The sequence below is a fragment of the Elephantulus edwardii genome, unplaced genomic scaffold (assembly GCF_000299155.1).
Source record: "Elephantulus edwardii isolate Elephantulus edwardi_28Jun2011 unplaced genomic scaffold, EleEdw1.0 scaffold00008, whole genome shotgun sequence".
NCBI lineage: Eukaryota > Metazoa > Chordata > Mammalia > Macroscelidea > Macroscelididae > Elephantulus > Elephantulus edwardii.
In genome coordinates, this window is record NW_006399758.1 from 13,394,763 (window position 1) to 13,412,514 (window position 17,752).

The window sequence follows — 17,752 nt, forward strand, 5'->3', positions numbered from 1 at the left end:
AAGGGTTTAACTGGGTGGCTCCTTGGAGGCAAGGATTCTGAGGCTCCGTCTAACATACTTTGGACATGTTGTGAGGAGAGACCGGTCCTTGGAGAAAGACATCATGCATGGGAGGGTGGAGGGACAGCGCAGGAGGGGAAGGCCCTCTGGGGGGTAATCGGGATGGGAGTGTCAGAGACAGTGCGAGAGTTTAGGGCTGTTGTACATAGGTTTGCTATGAGTCACAAGCAACTCGTCAGCACATAACAACAACAACCACCCCAACCCTGATGTCAGTCCCATTCTACAACAGTGGTACAAATGCAGTATTTGTCTTTTTTGTGACTGAGACATTTTACTCAGCATAATGTCCTCCAGGGTCACCCATTTTGAATAAAAAACACATCTGATTAGTTGAGAAATTATGATTGTGTTTTTCAATTTTTGGGTGGCATTTAACTTTGGTTTCCACCTTCAAAACATGTTGCTTTCAAATTTGTAGGAACATTGTTAAAAGAGTAAGATGTGACCAGGTGTTTACTGTTGTTGCTTCTTGGGTGGCTGTGGCATGCAGACTGTGAATAAAGCAAGTTACAGTATGGCACAGTCCCAGCATGACACATCTGAACGTGTTTTATGGTTTAAGGGGGAATTAACAAGGTTTTGCAAAACTTTAAAATCTTGTGCAAGACCTTGCTAGTGGCTTATATAAATAGAATTACTTCAAAATGTAATGTATTATATAATGTGCAATGTTCACAGACTCGTGTCACTCAAACTCTTCAGAAATCTAAGAATAAGCTTAAAGATTTCTCTACTTAGCCTGACCCATGAGAGACTGTGGACTCTCAGCCCTCCCCATGGACAATAAAGTATTTCTTGCTTCACAAAAACAAAACAAAAACAAAAACAAAAAAGCCCCAAACAACCCAACAAAACTCTACTGCAGTGATGTCAGCAACCAGTAATACAACAATGCCAATATGCCTTAAAACTTTAACTAGTCAATTCTCCCAAGAACTCTCAAATGCAAAACCACTGCCATCAGCTGATTCCGACGTCCAGTGACCCTCCATCATGTTTCTGAGGAGTCAACTCCTCTTTCTTCCACAGAACTGCTGAGGGATCAGAACCACCAGGAGATGCTGTCTTTTGGTTAGGATCATAACACGCAAGAGGTTACTCCAATACAGTTCCTTTTAAGTCATGGGAATACTATTTTATCCATTTGCTGGCACCAAAAAAAATGAGAAAATGTTCAAATTGAGATTGAAATGGTTTTTGTTGAAGAGTGAACCCCAAACAGAGAAGAGAGATGAAGACTGATTGAAACAAGTACTAAGAGAAACAACAACTTGGCTCACAGGTTAAGAATCTCAGGGAGGAACCACTAAGTAACTGAATTTCCGAATGCATTGTATTAGAAAGTATGTTGTGTATCCTCTACTTATTTGCAAGTTCTTAAAAAAGAGAGTTTATACAAAGTCTATGCATGAAACTAGAAAATCCAATGATGATATTAAGCTCAGACAGGATTTTTGACAGATTCAGGGACATATAACTAGAGACAAGAAAATATTCCATGAATGTTCTATAAAAGACATTATTAAAAATATGTAATCTGAAAGAATGCATTAAAAAAATGGATTACAAGAGATAATAATCTACCTCAGCCCAAGGAAAGCACCAGACAGACACTTCAAGAGTACACTTAGCCCTGAGCACTGAATATACACTGTTCATACTTGCCTTAAAAAGGATTTTTTGGGGACCACAAAGTCAAAATTTTTAAAAAAAATATTATTTTCTTAAAACCTTTCTGTAAGCAATAGTATCAAAGAAGAGAGGCAAAAAATGATCTAAGAGTAAAAGAAAACCCCAGGAAGAAAACTGTCATGTTCTATGTTTCAACTTCACAAAAGAATTCTCACTAGAAGTTAGAGGCTTTCAAAGTGCTTGGCATTCAGGACATGAAATTCTAATCTGGTGGCGTGGCCAGTGGAGCCTCTGACTCAATAAAATATGCTGACTAGCTGAAACAGAAGGTGCCTCACTTCCTTACTTCTGGTTTCCATTGTGAACTGGATCCTCACTTGCAAATTATGACAGCCACTTGCTGTGTAAGCACTGAGAACTCCAAGGTGGGGTGGAGAGCCAGTGGGCCCCTAATTTAGTTTTACTAGATGAAAAGTTGCATCACCCTGACTCACCTCAGTCTCCTCTGTCTTTAGGGAATGGATGAATTTTATATAATGCCTATTTATAAACCACTGCAAGTGATACTTGCATTTGTCTTGCATGGTGACATCATTTCCTCATCAATAATTTAAGCATCAGAAATGGATTAAAGGGATTCTGAAGGTACTTCTCACACATGGTAAAACAGAAATCAACACAACCCTTCAAAATATGAATTCAGTTCTCTTACCTTGTTCTTTGATCTGACGAATTTGCTTCACAGTTTCTTTTAAGATTGCACATTTGTCAGGTTTGAAGTTAAAGTTGTCTATATCATTAAAATTTGCAAAAATCAGCTCTGCAAGCTCTTCTATGTATTTATTTTCCTGTTCACGATTACGTTTCTCAGTGCTCCTTTTGGGGCTAAACAGAAAAAAAAAAAACAACGCATTTTCATTATGAATTTTGAAAGAGTTATTTTATATATATATATAATTTTTTTTTTAAAAAAAGAGATAACCCCTCTAAAAAAGCTCTAACATAAGGACAGCAAACTTTTATTTATATAAGCAGTGAAGTACACTGGGATGTTTAAAAAACATCTACAACTGCCCTAAGTAATGTATAGTTTTTGTAAACTAAAATTTCAGTTTGCAATTATGCATTTATGTATGTGATCATTTGTTCAATATATTTAATTAATGTCTTTTTTTTTTTTGGACTAGAAGATTCATAACAGAAAAGACCAGGACTCACATGCTTAATATGGTGCAACAATTTAATTAAGGTTAATTTTAAAAAGAACGTGAATTTAACCTAATTAAGATAGGAATAAATAAGATTGTTTTGGTAAAGAAAAGAAAAAAATGTAGTACAACAAATCATAATATAATTTTGGTAAAACAAAATATAACAACAAAAAAGTACTATAATTTCAGACTTTTAGAATGTTGGTAATCAAACCAAATGCAAACAAAATAAAATAGAAAACACACACACACCAGCTAGAAACAAAAGTGAAACTGAAGCAGCGTAGCTGTTAACTGCCCAAGGTGAATGACATGCAAAACAAAATCAGTCCAAGTTCAACTAAAGTTTTAAAAAGTTAGTAAGAGGGAAAAAGGTTAAACGTCCTTTGTATTTGATAAAACAGCAAATAGATTTCTTTGATAAGAACAGTGTGCATTTTCTCAAGTGCAGTACAGTCTAGTAAATGGCATTTACAACAACACAATAAATAGGAAATGAAAATTATCTTATGAAGCTATCAGTCAGTCTCCTGACAGAATCATCTGTATGCAATCCTAATGTTAAAAATCTAAAAATTTGGGGAGCTCTGGTGGCCTAGTGGTAAGGAGCTGCAACTACAATCCCAGAGGCACACAGTTCGAATCCACCTGAGGCTCTGCTGGGGAAGGAGGGACAATCTCCTCCTGCACCAGTCAGATCTGATTTGATGGTACACTCACACAAAAATAATAAAATAAAAATTAAAAAAAAATCTAAAACTTTGGAATAGATTTCCAACTATCCATCTCTAAGCGTCAGATTTGCTTCCATAATGTAGTAAGGCTGAAATATAACGCAATTTATTCATTTTATAGTGGTTTCAAGATTTGTCCAAGATCACTCAGTGAGTTATTGGTAGAGCAGAGGGTGAGGAGAAATTAATTTTTCTAAGTATTATTTTACCTCTAGTTTTCACTTTATTAAGTACGAGGAAAGGAAGGAGAGAGCAGAATGTTTGGAAGAATCCAGTTCTGATCTTGGGCCCAGTGGCACAAAATAATAATAATAATTAATAATACATGATACACTGGTTATAAAGCGCCTGATGGATGAGGGAGAGGCCTCTGCCACACGCCCACCTGGCTATGGCAATACCATAAATTGCCACAGCATGCATTTTACCAAACTCCCCTTTAGGTAAATTTCTGAGTGATAAAAAGCAGTCAAGGAGTAGAAGGGTTTAGCTTGCAAGAAGTACTAAGAAAATCTAGGAGTAACAGAGGTGCTGGGGCAGGGGATTTAAGGAAACTAGGCTTAAAAACTACGTTCTGCTTGGTCTTTAGTTGGAGAAAGATTTGAAAAAAAAATATTCCTTTTAAAGCCTTTTTTCCTTCTCTTGATGACTTGTCTTAAAATGGTCCTTATTATTCTTCTATCTAATCTTATTGATCACATATTAAAACTTGCTGTTTTTCTCTAACATTTTAAGTAACTGATAGTACTTAAAGCCTGTTTTTAACCTATCTCCTTAATTCTCCTCTCCCAAAACAGTAAACAACTCTTACTAGTTTTCTAAGATCCTAAGCAGTGCAGTTACAGACTTCCATTTTCACAAGTAGTAGCACCCCATACACAATTTTTAAAACCATGCTTTTTCTCAATCCATTCCGTGTTCCAATGAATGCATATACACTGGTTTTTTTTTGTTAATAAAAGCAGCCATGCCCTTATAAATTTTTGCTGCTTATTTTTATGCATTTATAATTTTAATAGATTTTTGCTAAATTTACCTGATTAAAGGTTATGACAATTTACACTTTGATCCATAATAAAGGTAATGGAACTTTTACAGTATTTGTTTTATTCACTTAAACGCTATAATCTTTGTCCTCAACTCAAAAGCAAGTGAGTGTAGTAAATCATGTCTTGATCATTAAAACTAAAAAACTCAGCCTAAAAGAAAGTATTTTTCCTTTTTCTTATCTTTATAGTATTCTGTGATTTAACCAGGACTTTATAAATTTGTTTGAACTGGTTCAGTCATGGCTGATGCTTTGCCACTGGAACAGACCTGCTTGAATTTCTAAAAAGTGGATGTAATGAAATGATAGCCAGAATGGGAATAACTCAGAAAGGTCAAGGTTGTGGAATAGGAGATTCAGGACAGGTGGAGCAGGCCTTTCAGGTGCCTGAAGGGTGTCACTGCCAGTGGCTGATTATGGCAAACACATTCAGAGCAGGACAGTTACCTGCCATCTTTGCACTAGATTATGTGGTTTCGAACTCTTGCTGGCCAAGAGATTTAGTTCCTACACAACACACTGTTCTTGCTTTTTAACACAGATTTTGAGTTTCCAGAAGGGATACTTAAAACTTTTACTCTTCAATGACTGAATGGAAATCCAAAATCTCTGTAAATGTTCATTAAAATTAGTAAAATAAAATTTAAAAAAAATTAAAGAAAAAAATCCCTTTCACTCTTCTAGTTCTTGTTCTAGTATATCTGTATTTTACAAATTCTAATCCATTCTGGCTTCTTTGTTTGCCATGACTGAACAGGGAAAGACTGTTTCAAAGTCCAAAAAAACCCCCCTCAAGATCAAAGGAAGAGAATCAAAGGCAGAGGGAGTTTTAAAAGTAACACGTAGTTTTCTTCTTATAAAGAGTAATAAAAACTCTAAGTTACTAGTGTATTTAAAATAGAAAACACATATGTATTTAAAAGTTTAACACTTAACAGGAAAAATCAGATAGGACATTTGAATCGAGATTAACAATGCGAAAATTCAAATAGGCCTCAAGGTCTTCATGAATATCATGCATTCTTTTTCTCAACAAGAATCTAACCTGGGTCCAAGCTGGTCAGAACATTCCTTGCGCTTCCTTGTCTCTGCCCTGGATGGGTCAGAGGTATTTTCTCCCATCCCACTCATCTTGAACACATATCAGCAACTGCAAACAGAAAAAAGGAAAACAAAACTGAGAAGACCTGATGATGTGTCCGATTAGTGTACTAACAATAAAACATCAGCCTTTTGACAACAGTAACCAAAGCATTATTTTTATTTATAATTGTGTCTAGCTTATAATGGCAAATTAAATTTTGAAAGATACTTTCCTAGAAAGTCAATGCAAAAGTTAACAGTTAAAAAAACAAACAACCCTACCTCACTGGGTCCATATTTTTTTAAACAAGAGTCATGTTTCTACAGAACCATAAACTATATGCTAACCCTGGTCTTATGCCAGCAGCCTTCAGTTCCAAGAACAATTTTGCACCATGTGGAAACTACAGGTGTGTAAGGGCTCCTCCCAGTCTCTGTTTTGGGTTGGCCAATGTGAAGCCCGTGCTGCTATAGCTCAATCATGACAGAAAACCCAGAAAGAGGCTGTGAAACTCAATCTAGCCTGGGGGATCTGAGGCTCCTACTTTCCTGCAACACCCCAGTCTCCACAAGCCTTTGTTAGCAATGTCCCTGGGTGAAGAACTTTCCTTCTCTCCTACGGCACCTTCTCTTCAGCTGTTCTCTGCACCACTGACTTCCTCTCATACATCCCTAAGTCTCCTTAGTTGATTCTAATCATAACACTAAAGTTCTTAAGATGTATTAAAAAACAAAACAAAACACAACACAAAACAAACAAACAAAAAAACCAACCCCCAAACAAAAAAAATCACAACCCAATAGCCAAACTTTACTGATGCTGGTGGGGAACACCAAGACTGGCTTCCATTCCGGTTTTTTGGTTAAAAAAGTAAAATAACATGTGATAAGAGAAGCAGTGACCTCACACTGTCATCATTAATAAAATCAAAATGACACTGAAGAAGGCAAGGGGCAAGTGAGTAATAAAGGTTTAAGTTCCAAGAAAAACTAAAAGACTATCAGAGATTTTGAAAACACTGAGGATGACTATTATTTAAGGTACTTAGTAAAATTCTTAGCAAAAATTTTTAATAGGCACTGAAAGAAGATTACATTAATATTTTAAAGTCTCTCTGAGTTTCAATTCTGTTATTTTTTTTCTTCCTTCTGCCCCCAGGCTTCCAAAAAACAACCACCTTCAAAGTGTGTAGGTGGGTTAATGTTTTTCTGGATGGGAAAAATCAGAGGGAAGAGCAAGTTAGAAGACCAAGGGGCTCAGAGAAGACACCAGGGAGCAACATGTTCATCAAGGACGAGAGAAAAGTAAACAAAAGAAAACATCCACGACCAAGCACGCCTGTCACCCAGCAGTCACCTCAACACCGCATCACTGGGGTGCCCAGCCTCAATCTCATTACAACCCTTTTTTCTAGCCACTAGTTCAACCCAAAGGGGCAGGTGAGTTAAAGTTAATTTTTAAGACTCATATATTTAAGTAGGATAAAGAAACTGTTTCAGTTATGGGAAGGAACATCAATTTTACATCTGATACCAGAGGTCAACAGCCAGGATACAATTCTCCAAGCTGACACTGGCGCTTCCTGTGGGTGGGAACAATATAATCAACTCCTGAGATCCTATACTGGGGGCACAATTTTGGTGTGATAAGAAGTATAATGTGTATTCCGCTACAATAAAGTAAGTAATCTTCCGACAAAATGAATCTTCTAAAACGGACTACTGTTGTTAGGTGCTGTCAGATTAACTACAACACACAGTAACTTTATGAACAACAGGTCTGAACCCTGGCCCGATCCTGCAGCACCTTCACAATCTTTGCCATGCCCAGGTCTACTGTAGTAGTCACTGTGCCAATTCATCTCTTTGGGGGTCTTCTCCTTTTTTTTGGCCCTGTACCTTTCCCAGCATAATGCCTCTCGCCAAGGATTGGTTGCTTTTTAAAATGTGCCCAAAGTGAGTGAGATGAGGCTTTATCATCTTTGCCCCTAAGGCACTCACTGTTTGCACGTCTTCCAAAGCAGACTTGTTTGTTCTTTTGGTACACCATGGGATACTCAGTACTATTCACCATAACCACACAGAAGAGAAACTAAGACCAGATATTCATGTTACCTCTACTACCTGGTTAGACACACGATTTTAAAGCATGCATGCTAAAGTAGCTTCTTAGTTACCTCATCTTTCAAATGAGGATACAATCAGTAACAGCCCGGGGTTACTGAATTAGCATATGGCTGAACCTGGATTTATATACAGGCTTACAAAACAAAATGCTATAGTAAAGATCCCTTCCTGAAATAAGCTACTCTTATCTCGAACTATGAAGTTACCAGTGAGGCAGGAACAGCTCTAGCTCCCAGCTTGTCGGTGCTCCCAGGGCTGTTTTCCTCGCACCTAAAATGTTCCTCAGGGAGCTCTAGGTGGTAAGGAGTGGCACCGCTAACCCAAAAGCACAGACTCTGAATCCACTGGCCGCTGTTGCATGGGAGAAAGATGGGTAATCTCCTCCTGTGAGATTTACTGTCTTGGAAAACTTGCTGGAGGACCAGCTATGGGTCTCTCTCTACTTGATGGTACACAATGAAACAAATGTTACACTACAACTGCCTATCAGCCACTGAAAATAAGGTTCAAAATACAATGAAGAAGGTGAGGAGGTGATAGGGGATACCAAGATGACGGCTATGGGGGTAAACAGTGTGAGGAGTATGGAGGTGCACTGAGTCCCATTGAAAAGGATCACCATGGCCTTCCACAGCTCACAGTTTATCTACACCGAAACAGCTAAACAACTGACTACTGGTCTTCAACATGGATGAAAGTTCAATATCAAGAAGACAAAGATTCTTGAAAAACCATGGGTAAGCTCCCCTGCCTCTGACTATTCTGCCACTGAGCCCATGCTGCTGCAGTCCCATGCAGCTGCTGGAGCCAGAAATCTTCTTGCTTGGGCCAGGCAGCAGGCACCCCTGCATGACAGAAACCCCACATGGTGGGCAGCAGTAGCTGCCAGTGGCCACGGGCCCTGGGCACGGGAAGAAATGGTGGGATGGTGTTGGTGCCATGGAGCCACGGGAGAAAAAGGACCCATCTGGCAGAACATCTAGCTCCCAGTGAAGATTACCTTGGATAGATCCTTGACAGCAGATTTTCTCAATGCACCACATCTTTTGATTTATTGACTACTGCTTCCAAGAACTAAATTAAATTGACAGAGGAAGATGAAAAAGGACCAACCCGAGCACCGTGTGGAGCTCGCCATCTCACAGCCTGCCTTCAGACAACCTTGGTTTGAATGCTTGCTCTACTGCCTTTATTACTTTTTCAACCTTGAGCGGGTCTGTTCTCTACTCTGGAAGACCCTTCTCCATTTGTGGAAGGGGAAAGTAATCATGCCTACTTAAAAGTTACAATTACAGCATGGTACTGGTACAATTACAGACACATAGATCAATGGAACAGAATTGAGAATCCATTAATCAGCCCATCTACCTATGGTCAACTGATTTTTGACAAGGAGATGAAACCAGTTAAGTGGGGAAATGACAGCCTTTTTAACAAATGGTGCTGGCAAAATTGGAAAGCTGTATGCAGACTAAAACAAGATCCACACCTCACTCCATATACAAAAACCAACTCAAGGTGGATCACGGACTTAGGACTAAAACCAAGGACTATAAACTTCATTCAAGAAAAGCTTGGAAGAACTTTAGTGGTCCTAATCCACAACATAAAAAGTCTTCCAAGTATCCTGGAAAATCTACAACCAGGAGAAGATAAAATAGATGAATGGGACCTTCTAAGAATCAAATCCCTATGCACATCCAAAAACTTCTCCAATAGAGTAAAAAGGGAAGCCACAGACTGGGAAAAAATATTTGGTAATGATATGTCAGATAAGGGACTTACAGCCGGAATTTATAAAATACTTGAACACCATAATAAGATAAAGGTAAATAATCCAATAGAAAAATGGGCACAGGATATGAACAGACACTTCACCGAAGAAGACATTCAGATGGCCAACAAGCACATGAAGAAATGTTCAAAGTCCCTAGCTCTAAGAGAGATGCAAATCAAAACAACTATGAGATATCATCTCACCCCAGTCAGAATAGCAAAATATAACAGAACAGCAAGCAACAAATGCTGGCGAGGATGTGGAGAAACTGGAACTCTTATTCACTGTTGGTGGGAATGTAAGATGGTGCAACCATTGTGGAAGGCGGTGTGGCACTTTCTCAAAAAATTGCAAACAGAGATACCATTTGACCCAGCAATCCCATTACTGGGAATATACCCCAGAGAGACCATGTCTGCCATCCAAGCAGATATATGCACACCCATGTTTACTGCAGCTTTGTTTACAATAGCAAAGAGTTGGAAGCAGCCTAAGGGTCCATCAACAAAACGAATGGATAGAGAGGCTGTGGTATATCCACACAACAGACTACGTAGCATTGAAAAACAAGGAACTCATGCAATATTATTCAAAGTGGGTGACCCTGGAGGACATTATGCTGAGTGAAATATCTCAGTCACAAAGGGACAAATACTGTATGGTGCCACTGTTGTAGAATGGGTGTGTCATCAGGGTAGGGGTATGACAGAAAAACTTGGATAAATTATGTATATTGTATTGAAGCAGATGAGGGAAAGAACAGATTAGAAGTGATATATGATTGAGTATTATGGTTAGCACAGGAATCCAGAATTAAGGTTGCATAGAGAAGTGTACTCGGGGTGGGGGGTGGGGGGAAGGGACGTGGGAATTGTATACTAATGAAGGAATTTTTTTCTTTTTTTCTCTCTTCGGAGGGGGAAGTGAGCTGGTGGGGAGGGGTGGGAAGGGAGAAAACTGCGGCAGTGAATGAATGGAAATCCAAAACCTCTGTAAAAAAAAAAAATTAAAAATTAAAAAAAAAAGTTACAATGAGACAACTTGGTGGAGAGGAAGGAGGCAATGATGGCACTGCTAGAGCCAGAAGTACTGTCCTTGACCTTGGTCTCCAGTAGGGCACAAGGTACTGACTTCAGAAGGGCTTTGGTGGGGGAGAGTGCCAAGTGGCCCATGAAGATTGCCACCTAGCCCTGGGGTGAGCCGCTTGGCCCCCAGTTAGTATTGCCTGGCCCCTCAGGGAGAGCTGTCCAGACCCTAGGGAGTGCTGAGGAGATGCTGAGTTTGCTGGTGTATATGAGAATTTTATCTAAGCTCCTTTCCTCCATCTCCTCCTCTAGTACATCTGTAAGTCACACCTCCATAGCCCTTTTCTTTGTAACCCACAAGTTTGTTCTCTCTAAGTTTGCTCCCTTTCCTATAGGTAACCTGAACACTGAGTCTTGTTCAAGACCTGAACCCTGAGCCCAGTTCCAGAGACAAAAGGGAAATATAACTGCCAGCTAAGGAAGCAAAGGTAGATGGAGCCTCAAAGGTCACCCCACTGGCAAACACCTAGGCAAATAGTTTTCAGTCCAGGGGGTCAGAAAACCATTAAGAAAAGTATCTCCTAACAGAACAATAAGGCAGACAGCTTCAACTCAAGACCACCAGTAAAGTGTTAAAGTAGGCTCCCCTTCCCCTTCAACTCAAATCCCCTGTTCTGCATGAAGCAGCCAGAGAGTCTGTGTCTTATTCCCAAATTAGAAACGCACAAATGAAAAAGACAATTTCTTTGTTAAGAAAAAAAATAAATCACCATTGGACTATGCCCACCATTACCTTTTCTATCTTTCATTGTCTTTTCTGGTCCCCACCAGATCTTTCTCATTTCCTTCACCCACTCCCTCCACCCACCAAACTGTGCAACCCAGTGATTTCATTCCTGCCCATCCTCACTCTTCTGCTCCCAATCCTTACCCCCTTGGGTCCCCATACATGTTTTTCCATAATAAAACAAACAAAAGATGGGAAATAAATTTGTAGGCAGCTATTAAAGTCTAGTCAATAAAATAGGTGAAAGGCACTAATACAAAATTATGCACTCTTTGATCAAGCACGTGGGTTTCTGCCATAGTGTGAGATTTGAGAAGGAAGAATGCTCAATGGAGCAAGTACTGCCCTGGGCCTTGAGGAAGGTACATATGATTTTAAATGGTAGCAAGGGGAGCCAAGACATGAGGAGAATAATAAAGGAAAAGAGGCTGAAGCAAAAACCCTTTTCATGCAACTCGAAAACACTCACTATTGTGTTTCTCTAAAAACCACAATTTTCATAGTTTCATTTATGAGCATGTAAAAAAAGAAGACAAAGTAAAACAAAAACACTACAGATTAAATCTAAGTAAACTTTCAACAAATGACCTAAGGATTTTTTTACCCAGAAGGAAGCTCTTTAGAAGTCATAAAAGTTTAAGTAAATTTTATATTTCATCAAAATATAACCTCTCTTATACAGTAAAATGTTCTACATCTGGTAACTTTTGTGCATGAAAGTGGCTCTCTCCTTCACAAAGAATGACCTTACATGAAAAGTATACAGTGTGATAAGATTAGATAGCTTTCAAGAGAATGAAAATACTTAAAAGTTGCATACACTCAGTTTGGAAGGGAAACAATTTCTTCTAAATTATCAAAATTGTACATATACCAGTACTTTCATCTTTTTATGAAAAGATAGATCACATCTCAACAAAGTAACTTGAGAGAGATAAGGAATAAAGAGCTAATAACAACACTTTCTGGCTAAGTAGAATAAAACTATTTTAATTTGTCCATATGGACAAGTTATATTTTACTTGTCCCTACTCAAGGATGCTTCTAAACCACTCTATACATAGTTTTCAAATGTCATTAATTTTTTCTTGAAGCTATTTAAGTACCAAGTTTTCCGTTTGAGATAGTAAATTAGACACATTTCCCCCAAATCTAAATTTTTTTAGCTTTATAAGCATGCTTTTTTCCTTTTATTTTTATGTGTTGCCAGAATATCCTAATTTGTGAATAATTTTCCTAGGTTATGTGTCACCAAGAGAGCTCTGGTAGCCTAGTAGGTAAGGAACTGTACTGCCAACCCAAAGACATGGGGGTTCCAATCCACCAACTAGCTGTCCCTTGGGGATAAAGATGGACAAAATTCTCCTGCAGGAAGGTCAATTATGAGTTGGTTCTGACTTGATGGCACAGAGCCACAACGTATGTCACCAGTACACACCTCAGTTTTTAATTCACCAAAGAAACAAGGAAAGGGAAAAAACCAGAGTGATTTGCAATGACAAGGGAAGGTACAATAGTCTCTCCTGGGTTGTGGGAAGAAAGAAGGGTGGACAGTACAAATCCCACTGTGGTGGGATCCAGTGCTCAAGATTTCCTGTCTGAATCACTATTAGTCCCCCAAGAAAAACAAAATAATGCAGGTTGTGAGAAAAGACAAAATTTAAGACTGTAGTATTTCCCTTTCCCCTTTCTTGCCTTGCCACAGGGAAGCTGGAAATGCAATCCTTGATCAGATAAGTGGGTTCATGTTCTGTCCTTTGGTGGAGGAACCATAGTGAAAATCATTAATGAGACACTCTAAGAGAAAATCTGTTCTGTCCTAATCTAGAAGATCATCTGATTTGAGATTATCATTGTTGGCAGCAAATGGTGACAGGCAAAATGCAGGGACTAGATTCAAGGAGTTACAGGAAGTAAGAGGTAACAAGTTTGGGACTTTGTGTCCAGGTCTCCACTGCTGCATACTGGGTGGCTTCTGGGCCTCAAACAGTAAGCAGCAGAGGAAAAGTGGACCTTGAGATGAGGGTCTGTCTCCCAACACCCAGACACCTGTGTTCTAGCCCACAGACAAGCACACTAAGCTGTTATGGACAGTAAGTAACAAATACCAAGACAAAACCTACTACCTTCAAGTCAGTTCCAACTCAAAGAAGATCTCATTGGGTTTCTGAGGCTATAAATCTTTGCAGGAGTTGTAGTTGTTGTTGTTGTTGTTATGTGCCGTCGAGTCACCTGCAACTCATAGTGACCTTATGTACAACAGCCCTAAACTCTGCTCTGTCTTGTGCCAACTACACTGTCTCCAACACACCCATCTTGATTACCCCACTCACTGAATCAATCCACCTCATAGAGGGCCTTCCTCTACTATCCACTTTTCTCCCAAAGAGTTGGTGGAGTTGAACTGCTGACCTTTCAGTTAAAAGTTGGTCAGATACACTAACTACTATGCTAGCAGATCTCAGTTATGTAAAGGAAAAGAAAATAAATTGCATATTAAGTTAAATATGGTTCAGTAGATTAAAGCTAAAAATTCTTTTTCGTGAAAAGGTAGGAAACTGAAAATAAAGAAGAACAGAACAGAAAGCTTAAAAACTTTGTTTTGCTGTTGTCAGGCGTCATCAGGTCATTTCCGACTCATAGAAGCCTGATCAACAGAACAAAAAACCAGAGCTGTGCCATCCTTCCAATCACTGCTGTGTCTGATGCCATTGTTAAAGACCCTTGTCAATCCTTCTCACTGAGGGTCTTCCTCTTTTATACCATTTTGGAACAGTCCTAAACTGACAGTTTCTCATAATTTTTGCATGTTTCAAAATTCACACAAAATTCAAATTCGTAAGCATTTCTTTCTTACTTTAGAAGCTGTTCGATGTAAATCAGAGAACTGAAGTTGATAGAAGTAACTGTGGGCAGCGTCTGATGGTAATTACAGTTATTAAGAGCAAGCCAAGCCAGTTTCTGCCAGATGTTGGGGTGGGGGATGGGAAAGGACAAGACTGGAAAAGAAGTTTCAGTCCTGTCAGTTCTTGCTATCAACAACAAAACAATGTCTCTGCTCTCATTGTGACCATACAGCCTTCCTTACATTCCCTGATATTTACCTGTACAAAGTAAATAGGAGAGGAATGAATTACAGCTGTTAAGATACAACTGAACAATAAATTGTATTATTTAAAACAACCAAATCTTGTGAGAGACAACCAGCTAAGTGGATGGCATAATGACAGCAAGCAAGATAAAATGTTAACTCTTAACACAACTCAAAAGACGCTTTAATACAGACTCCTTTAATACAGAATACAGCTTATCAGGTAACATAGCTGGTGCTTATAATACAACCTCACACCATAAAATCTAGTTAATCATCCAGAGTTAATGTAAATGATAAGGTACACTTTATCTTTTATCAGTATAGGCCATCTTCCAAGCCCAATCTGTTAATCTGTTCATTTTATGCTAAACAAATTCAGTTAAAGAATAAGTAAGGATAGTACTGTTGCAAAAATATGAATAATGGGATCAAAAATCAGATCTCACTGCCTTCTCCAAGAAATATTTTTTAAAAGCTCGACCTTCTCTGAAATTCCTTGCTTTGTGATCAAACTTGCCAACTCAGAAGTGCCATCCAAAAAGCTGCTAGAACAACTGACCTTGTCACCGCTTACAGGAGGAGGCCCTGCTGTGGCCAGATAAATCACTAAGTTCTTGATGTGAAACCAGAAAGGCGTCCATGGTTTCCAGAGCCTGCCAGGTTCATCAAGAACTCTTTGCAAGAGACACACAAAATAGGGTGTATAATCTACAATCTGATTCTTCACAGATTTTTTAAGGCCAATAAATAGTCAAGCAATATAAAAAAAATACATTAATATTCACTTATATACTTTTCCACTTTCAACCAACTAAAGTGTGGAAGGAAATGCTTTCATTGCTCAGAAGCTCAACAGCTAAAACTCTGCTCACTAACTCCTTATTACCAACGAAAACACTCATCCTAAAGTTTCTCCCTTAAAAAGAATCTCATAAGGGATTCCTTCGATTTCACAAAAGCAGAATTTCTGGGCCAGACTTGGATAAATCTAAGAAAACACTGTCCTTAATACTTGAGTAAGTACAATGTGATTTTAGCTTTTAGGTGTAGATGTCTTGAAAAAGTGGAAAACAGAGAGTGGGCCAAACTTCGGCATTTGGTAAGCTGATAACAGAAGACAGGCAATTGACACAGATGGTAAAATATCTCCTTCACAACAGTATTAACCGGACAAAATTACCCCAAACCAAACAATATTTTGGCACAATCTCAATTTCTGGCAACAATGAAATTATCAAAGCTTAAAGATTTCTAACTATGAAGATTTATTAAACGCATGGATTAGACCATGCAGAAAAATCACACATTTCTTTTCACTGGATAAAGAACACGTTTTACATAGATACAGGATGCTATTCTACACTACAAAAATAAAATTCTTTTAGCTAGCTACATAACATGCTATTTTCCCAGACACATTATTAATATTTTTACTACATCATTTTACACAGAAAAATGTTGATCAAGTTTTCACTTTCAAGCAATAAAATTACAATTATCTCCATATTACAATCTTTATTTTTTACTTTATATAGATTTATTGACAATGTTTGGATACATTTGTTTTTCACACTGGATCTTTTGCATTTCCTTAACCACTATATTATAATATTATAATATATAGCATACAGATATACTATACATATAATATATATACAGATATATAATGTACAGATTCAGACTCATAAAATTGCTCATTATTAATTTATAATGGTCACTATAATTAAGTTAGAAACTTTTGGAGACTCACATATTAGTTGGTAACAAATTCAAGTTAACCTTCACTAGTTTAGAGCAACATACTTACTACACAGGGCTTTTTAAAAGAAATGCAATTAGCAATGATATGATTATATACACACAAAACTCCAAGGACTCAATAACAAAACCAAAAAGCACAAAACTCAAAAACCTTTTAGAGCTAGTAGACCAATTTAGTAGAGTGGCAGAATATAAGATCAACATCCAAACATCAGTAGGATTCCTCTATAGTAACAGAGAACTCAGAAAAGGAAATCAAGACAGCAATACCATTTACAATAGCCAACCACAAACAGAGATACTTGGGAGTGAACCTAACTAGAGATAAAAAAGCTCTAGAAAAAGAAAACTACAGAGCATTTCTGCAAGACACAATGCAAGACCTAAACAAATGGGAAAATGTGCCCTGTTCATGAACAGGAAGCCTCAATATTGTGAAAATGACAATCCTACCAAAAGCAATATACATGTTCAACTCAATCCCAATCGATACCAAATTAATTTTTCAAGATTGAAAGGGAAATTCTCAAGTTTATTTGGAGAGAAAAGAGACCCTGAATAAGCAAAGCACTTTTGAAAAACAAAAATGAAGTGGAAGGCATAGCATTCCCTGGCCTCAAAACCTACTACACAGTTGCTGTTGTCTGATGCCGTGGAGTCGTAGACAACTCATAGCAACTCTATGAACGAACGGCCTGAGCACTGTTAGTACTTAGAGTTTCCGGAGACAAGCCGTTTCGGAAGTGGATGCCGCTCCTGCTTCCAGGCTTGATTTAGTCGGGAAGCTCCAGCCAACACCGTCCACCATGGGTACCCATTACCACGACTGGCACATCACTGTCACAGTCTTCAGCATTACAGCAACCACGAGTTACCTCTGCACAGCAATGCACAGACCAGACTACACAGTAGTAATAACCAAAACAGCATGGTACTGGTACAATGACAGGCACACAAACCAATGGAACATAATTGAGAACCCAGATATGGACCCATCTATGGTCAATTGATATTCAACAAGGAAATAAAACCTACCAAATGGGGAAATGACAATCTCTTCAACAAATGGTGCTGGCAAAACTGACCTGCTACCTGCAGGTCACATCCACATCTCACACCATACTGAAAAATCAACTCAAGGTCCATCAGAGATCTGGGAGTAAAGCCCCAAACCATAAAGTTTATCAGAGTCAAACTGGGATCAAGCTTAGAAGGCTAAATACAGCCAGAAATGCACAATCTGGAAAAGATAAAATTGATAAATGAGACCTTCTAAAGATTAAATGTTTATGTTGTTGTTTTTATGTGCCGTCAAGTCACTTGCAACTCATAGCAACCCTACGTACAAGAGCCCTAAACCCTGCTCTATCCTGGGCCAATCGCACTGCCTCTGACACACCCATCCCGATT

General features: G+C 38.5%; 1 protein-coding gene across 1 annotated transcript in view; it reads right to left on the bottom strand.

Annotated features, from left to right (window-relative positions):
• The window catches only part of NCOA2 (nuclear receptor coactivator 2), a 348,889-nt gene that overhangs the window by 117,160 nt on the left and 213,977 nt on the right, over positions 1-17,752 (bottom strand). Inside the window, exons 3-4 of the mRNA XM_006880449.1 lie at positions 5,734-5,838; positions 2,408-2,580 (exon numbers count right to left, since the gene is read on the bottom strand). Coding sequence (XP_006880511.1) covers positions 2,408-2,580; positions 5,734-5,819 — 259 coding nt within the window. The 5' untranslated portion in view covers positions 5,820-5,838. The remainder of the gene's footprint in view (positions 1-2,407; positions 2,581-5,733; positions 5,839-17,752) is intronic.